This window comes from Neomonachus schauinslandi, chromosome 5 (assembly GCF_002201575.2).
Source record: "Neomonachus schauinslandi chromosome 5, ASM220157v2, whole genome shotgun sequence".
Lineage (NCBI taxonomy): Eukaryota > Metazoa > Chordata > Mammalia > Carnivora > Phocidae > Neomonachus > Neomonachus schauinslandi.
Window position 1 is genome coordinate 67943102 of NC_058407.1, and position 7909 is coordinate 67951010.

At 36.2% G+C, this 7909-nt stretch overlaps 1 protein-coding gene across 1 annotated transcript in view; it reads left to right on the forward strand.

Moving 5' to 3' along the window:
- Nucleotides 1–4418, forward strand: part of NELL2 (neural EGFL like 2) — a 344834-nt gene extending 340416 nt beyond the window's left edge. The window contains 1 exon segment of the mRNA XM_021704922.2: nt 3703–4418. Coding sequence (XP_021560597.1) covers nt 3703–3753 — 51 coding nt within the window. The 3' untranslated portion in view covers nt 3754–4418.
- Nucleotides 4419–7909: the final 3491 nt, after the last annotated feature.

Here is a 7909-nt window from a genome sequence, read left to right on the forward strand (position 1 = left end):
CCTTTAGTTTTAACTTCCCTTAGCATTTTCCATATTATAGATCCATTGGTTAATAGATCTAACTTCCATTTATCTGAAATTATCTTTATTTTTAGGGATATTTTTATTAAATATAGCATTCTGGATTCACAGATTTGTGAATTCACTCTATTGTTTTCACGTGTCCATCATTTCTAATGAGGATTCAGCTATCATTTGTATTTTTGTTCCCCTGTATAAAATATGTCTTTTCCCCCCTGTTTCCTTTCACAATTCTCTAGCTTTGATTTTTAGAAGTTTGACTGTGATATACTTAGATGTGATATTTTATGTGACTTTATTCTTTGGTGTTTGCTGGGCTTTTTAAGTATCTAAGCTGGTAGGTTTTTTTGTTTTTTGGGTTGTTTTTTTTTTTTCGAGAAATTTGAGAAAATTTTGACCATGGTTTCTTCAAATTTTTTCAAATATTTTCTCTGCAATTTTCTCCATCCTATTCTTCTGGGACTATGATTACTCATATGTTATATGGCTTAATACTATCCTGAAGGTCAGTGAAGCTCTATTTTTATATCAGTCTTTTTTCTCTTTGTTTTAGATTGGATAATTTCTATTTTTTTGTTATAAATTTACTGACTGTTCCTTCTGTCATGTTATCTGCTGTTAAACCTATTCAATGAGTTTTTCACTTCAAATACTGGAAATTTTGACTCCAAAATTTCCATTTAATTCTATTTATAGTTTTATTTATCTGCTGAGATTTACCATCTTTTTTTTTTTTACTTGAAACATATTTAAAATAGATACTTTCCAGTCCTTGTCTGCTAATTATTCCATCTGGATTGTTTTTGAGTCATTTCTATTCACTACTTTTTCTCTTGATTAAAAGTCACATTTTCTTGTCTTTCTTCATGATATCTAATATTTTTATGGTTTATTGGATACTATGGATGATATATGGCATAGATCATATGTTCTGTTAGCTTTCTCTGAAGACTGTTCTAGCAGTTTCCAAATTTCTGGCCTATCACCTTGCACGTAAGAAAGCTTCACTTTACTCTGGTTAGGTGGGTCTATTCCAGATTTACCCTTAGTTCTAGGGTGAGTCTCTTAATCTTGAGACATTGTTTTTACTCCTAATCATGGCCCTTTTGGGCTTTCAATGAAAAGCCTGAATTTTTTTTTATCAATCCTTCCTAACTTGGAAGGACACAGATTTTAAACACTGCTACCCACAGGAAGCAACATTTGAAATCTCTGCCCAGATCTTGCGACTTTCAAGCTGTAACTCATTATCTCTTTAGTCTCTTCTGTATTTCAAAGACCAGCCAAGGATTTGAGGGGAGTTTATATGCTGATTCACTCCCTCCTTTCTAGGTATTTCTTTCTGAATTTACAACCACTCTGGCAGCCCTAAAAGTTGTCCTCTGACATCTGAGGCCTATCAGATTGTGTCTTTATGCCTGAGTTGTAGTTAGCCTAAGCTGCAGAGACTACAAAGTGCCCTAAGGGGAAATGCAAAGGAAAAATAAATCTCACACAACACATTTCCCTTCTTTCACAGATTGAAACCTTTCCAGTGTCCGCCTGCTTTTGGTCACTATCTATTGCTTTCAAATAGTTATTTTTTTCTATTTTTGTCCAGACCCTTTATAGTAATCTGCGGGGAAGGTTAGTTTTATATAAGCAACTATGCCATTACTGAAACTGGAACTCCAATAGGATATTTTATTATTCATTCTTGTATGAACTATGTTTCCCTAATTGAGGAGTTTCCACTGGTATATGATTTATAGAGCATTTATCTTATCGTAACAGAAAATATGGATATGGAATAAGAAAAACATTCCTGGAAGATTTTGGAAAACATTCCTGGAAGATTTTGGAAAATCCCTTCCTAAAACATACTCATAGGAACCATAATAATGATTTTTCCACCCATAGGGTTCTAATGCTAGCTTCACATACTCAATGGCAGAAAGCTCCAGAAATTCCCTCACTTTCTGCTCAAAAGCCATACAATTTGAGGAACTGATACTCTCAAGAACTGGTATATCCCTTACATCAGTGGGTGCCTGGACTGGGAAAGATGATGTAATGGTTATGGGTAGAAAACCTGCCTCTGAGCATGATGACAAAGCTTTAAAATGCCACTGGAGATCCAAGAGATGTTGAGACTTCCTCTCATTGTCAGAATAAGAGCTCTGCTTTATAAAAATTAAGAACAGAAGAGTATTGGCTTAAATTGATAATACTCTTCTTGGAAATGGACTAGTTTTCCCCTCATTTGGTATACTTCAAAAAAGTTTAAAGTATCAAAATCTTTTGTCTTATAGAACAGACACTTTTGATTTTATCGTAAAAGTATAATACGTTTTTAAAGCATCTAAAGTCACTTATCTGAGAGGAAATATCAAATAGAGGATGGTTTTTAGTCAGACTAACCTGAATTTTAATTCCTGCTGTACCATTGTTAGCTGTGTGATTTTGGACATGATATTTAAGCTTTCTGATCTTCAGTATCTGAATCTAGGAAGTGTGAATATTAATAGTGACCCACTGAGAATGCTGTAAGGTTGAAATTTGATAATGTATTTAAAGTGCCTAGCAAAGTGTTTGACACAGAGTATGCACTCAAGAAGTAGGGTATTATCATCTTATGATTGTAGTAACAATATTAACATAATCATCATTATTAGTTAGCTGGTTGAAGAAAGTAAGAGTGCAATGAATCAAAAGAATAAGATATTAATTTTTTTGTAATGCACTGTATTATTTTGGTATTTTATTCGAAAAACTAATTATGTGTATCTGGCCCTTCCCTGCTATTTTTCCTACTTTACACTGTTTTTTTCACCAACTCAAAATTCTCACCCAGACCTTTTTTCAGCTTAACTAAACTACTTTCACTTCAAAGCCTGTACTCATTCTGTTCCCTGTGCTTTTGGCCAACCTTTTCACATTGCCTTCAGGTCTTGGTTTAAATATCACTTCTACAGAGAAGTCCACCCGACCACCTAATCTAAGTAGCCAGTCTTTTCTTTATTATTTTTAAAAGATTTTATTTATTTATTTGAGAGAGAGAGAGAGGGAGGGAGGGGGGAAGAGAGAGAGAGAGCATGAGCAGGGGGAGGGACAGAGGGAGTAGCAGACTCCCTGCTGAGCAGGGAGCCCGCCCGATGTGGGGCTCAATCCCAGGACCCTGGGATCATGACCTGAGACAAAGGCAGAAGCTTAACTGACTGAGCCACCCAGGTGCCCCAGCCAGTCTTTTATTAGTATCCTGACACCACCTAGTTTATTTCTTTTCTAGCACTTTTCACAATTTTTGATAATATGTTTGCTTGGTATTTATTAGTTTTCTGCCCCCCCCCCAAACTGTAACCCCTGCTCTATGAGGGTAGTAACCATTCTGCTTATTCATCCATATACCTAAGGCTTAATATACTCAATACATATTTTGTGGATGAATAATTAAGAGAACAAATGTGATCTAAGAAGGTGCCATGTGGTAAATAAAGCTAGTCTCTGATTTGCCACAAATAACTGGGCATAATTGGTTCTGCAGTAGCAGAGACGTGAGAAGTGACTGGGAGGTTGAATTTGCTGGGGTGCATAAATAACAAGCCCCAGTTAGATTTACGTGCACCAATCAGTAAGTGTGAGTATTTACTAACGACTTAACAGCTTATACCATCCTTTTCTTTCCTCTTTTTTCTTCTCCAGAATGGCCACATCTGTTGCTCAGTGGATCCACAGTGCCTTCAGGAACTGTGAAGTTAACTGTCTCACGGGAGATTTCTGTTTAAAGAATGTTCTTTCATTAAAAAGACCAAAAAAAAAAAAAAAAAGTTAAAACTTAAGGTGGATGATTTGTGGGCAGCTAAGTGCAGCTTTGTTAATAGCTGAGTGAACATTCAATTATGAAATTTGTGAAGCTTGAGAAAATCACTAAAGGAAAATTCTTGGGGCAAAACGAGACCAGAATTCTGCTTCTACTGTGTCTGACATCACCGTGGTAGAAGAATGGGTGTAGAATACACACCATGACATCATGACCCCTGGATATAAAGCCTGAGCCCATCAGAGCTTTGAAAGCCTCTAGCTTCACTGGTGCAGAAAATTTTTCTCTAGATCAGAATCTTCATGAATCAGTTAGGTTCCTCACTGCAAAAAAAATAAAATGCAAGGCAGTGAATGAATTATATTTTCAGAAGCAAAGCAAAGAAGTTATAACGTATTATGTACAGTATACACTCCGAAAAGAAATCTGAAACAAGTTATTGTAATGATAAAAATAATGCACAGGCATGGTTACTTAATATTTTCTAACAGGAAAAGTCATCCCTATTTCCTTGTTTTACTGCACTTAATATTATTTGGTTGGATTTGTTCAGTATAAGCTCGTTCTTGTGCAAAATTAAATAAATATTTCTCTTACCTTATAACGTGTCCGAGTGTCTTGTTTACATGTATTCCTTTTCCCACAGATGCCTCAGCATACAAACTGCTTCCTAGTTCTGCTGATGAAAAACTCCCACCATGCTATTTCCAAATTGAAAGGTGCTTTTCACTAAATTATACATCTAAGTGGGGAGTGTGATGCATACTTTCATTCTGCCTCTCGAGATCCTCTCAATCACCTTTTCTACCCTGTCTGTATCCTGGGAACTGATCTATATAGACCACGTTAATGGGTTCCCTTGTCCTTTGGATTCTGGCTTGGTTTTACCAGTGGGGACTGCTGGCAAGATGTCAGGAAGAGTTAAATTTGGGGTTTTTATTCTGCTGGCTCCCTTCCTGCCAGATCACGACCATGATTAGTGGTGTCACCTCACTGAAGGCTCCATCTCCTGACACATGGTCCCCTATGGTTAGCTACCCTCTCCAAGTTCTGATACCTTCTTCTTTTTGCTTCTTCCAGCTTAGGGATAGTAACAACTCTGGCCTTTTTGTCCTCAGGAGGTAACTGCCCCATTTCTTGTTGATTTCCCTATTTCCTGTCACATCTTTATAAATGGTCCCTTTGTTAAACTCTCTTTAATTAGCCAGCTTGTGTGTGCCATCATTTCCTGCCAGGACTCTGACTGATACCCATAAGGAGGGAAGTATGTGAGGGTTGGGAATGTCTTCAAGAAGTGATCCTTCACATTTTGATATAAAAAAGTACAGAATTCCAATGTTAGGAGGGATTATGACATTACCTATTAAATTTATTGATATACTAGAATCTCAGGAGGAAAAAAAAGTAAACAGATTGATGCCCCAATAAAGGACATGTAATCCATTACTGCCCTATCTATATGTTTTGCATTAGGGTAAAAAGCAAATACAAAAATTATCAAATTAAATTTTAGCTGCATAGAGACTTTTACTTTAAAGAAGAAAATGGAAATGGAGAGTATATGACTACTCCAAACTACAGAAATGGTAAAGTGGCTTTTCACTATCCCTGCACCACTGCTATGGAAACAATCTTACACTAGCTGAGCTAAAGGATAATTTATAAATGTCTTAATACTTTGGCATGTGTAATATTTATTGAATGTGTGAATTCAAGTATCTCTCCATATTCCCTGGATTTATCATAAATTATTTTTTCTGCAGCCTTTTTATATTTAATTTAAAATTTCAACAGAGCACAAGGGCTTTTTTTTCCTGATACTATTTACTATGGTAAATAGCAATTTAGTCTCAATTTGAAGTTATTTCTATGTGATTTTTTTTCCTTATATATGTTTTGGATTTCATATTAAATCTTCCTGAAAAAATATATTTTATTTGCATTAATGAAGACAGTAAGAAATAGTGTGTGCATGTGGGCATGTATGTGTAATGTATATATACACACACCATCCCCATCCATATATTCATATATATGCATCATTTAGATATTTTATGGCTTTTGGAAGAAGAAGCAAGGCTGGAATTGCATATTCCCAATTTGTTATAAACCTTAGTAGGGCTCTGAGGATTTTGGTGGTTTGCAGACCCCTGGTAAAACTGCTAAGTGAAAGAAAACTCTTATAACATTGAAAAGAGGGAAAAAATAAGATTATATTCTTCCAAGGACTATTAAAGCAATGAATATGCTCAGATTGAATTTTTTCCCTTCAAGATTTATACCATAAAAAATATATCCCAGGAGAATTACTGTTTACCCTGACAAGCAGTAATCAATTGCTTCTTAAGAACTTTGTTCCTTGAAAAAGAGGTGGTTAATGCCCTACTTCTTACTCTGGAGATAATTGGCAAAATGCCATCGTTGAATTATGCCAACATTATGGGAAAGTGAAAGCTAAGAAGCATGAATTTAATTTGGGGGTACTTGGCTCTTTTAAGAGCAGCTCTTGGTGACAATCGTTGTTTTTACATTTCCTTTATTTTCCCTTTCTGAGAAGAAAAGCACAAGAATCCTTTAAATGCAATCCTTTGGTAACTAACGTATGGCAATCTGTATCATTTATCTCCCTTTTCAAAAGACTGCCATACTGCTTCCCCGCCTCCCCCCCCCCCCCCCGCCCCGTGCCCTATATGCTGGTAAAGAGAGCCACGGGTTTGTTCAATTATACTGCAATATCATGGAACTTTTTCATCCTCCCACTAACTTGGTTATCTATAGCCAAAGTTGAAATACTCTATAATTGCCTTTAAAAAAATGAACAATATATCAAAGCTCTAAAACAGTAATCAATACTCTGAGTATGAGAGTAGCAGAAGTTATTCAGTTGAACAAAGCTGAGGTTACATGTACTGAATAGAAAATAAGCTTCAGTTCACTAAGCATTACCCCATCTATCATACCTCCATGTTGCTGACTAGTTTGGAGTTCCTCTGCAGGTCAGCGGATCCCGCAGACCTGTGTGTGGCCGCAGTCCTGTTGACCTAGTGCTTAAGCATTGATGAGACCAACTTTTTTTAGAACAAGACGTTTTGTCTTTATATTTTCAAATGTAGAGTGTTAGTGGTCCAATAGTAAATTGATCTCAGAGAGATTCCTGCGAAAAGGATACCTGAAGGCAGTTAAGTGAATGCTCGTGCTCTATACACACTTTATTCATGGAGGTACCTGGACACTCACCCTCGGCAGTCCCTTTGTTGCTGTGAAGTTGGCTCATTGTGTTCTTACTGACCTTTCATTATTGATGCACTGTTTTCTGCCCTAGAATTCAATATCTTCCATAAAGGAACTGTCACCTCTTTGCAGAGTAATTGCCCTTACTTAATAGACCTGCAGGTAGAAAGGCAGGTCTAAGTGTTATTTAGCTTAGTTAACCACTAAGCTATAGGGGTTCTGGATCTGTGATGAAATAAAGTGACAAAGAATAGAACCACTGGAGGAGTTTTGAGTAAAATCATGAGTTGCAATTTCCTATATATGCTTAAATTGAGAAGACAACTTCCTCCAAACCTTTGGTCTTTGTATTGAGATTAAATCATTGTTTGTAGAGATGGTTTACAGGGCAGATTCTGAAAGTCTTTATTTTGAATGACAAATGGCATAAATACGTTACTGTCACCACCAAAATACTGCATTTAAAACATGCTCTCCCATTTATCTCTAGTGCTAGGTGCTTTAAAAAAACACTCTGGAATTAGAGTGTGACTACATGTAGAAGTCAAAACGATACCAAGTTCATTTTTGAGTAATTTTCTTTCTCTTTAACAAACACACAGCTGTAAGTAAGGAAAAAAGAAAAAAAAATAGAACATATAATTTTCTAAAAAATATATAAAGAATCCAGGAATAAGTCTACCAAAAGAGATGCACGGCCTTATGGAGAAAATATAAAACCACACTGAACAAATATTTGTGGAGGCCCCACTGTCTATCAGACACTGTTCTAGGCAGTGTGTGAAGCGTCAGGGCACTGTGGAGCAGAAGCATCCAGAGCAGTACCACAGTGAATAAAGTGTGTACAGAACACAAGCA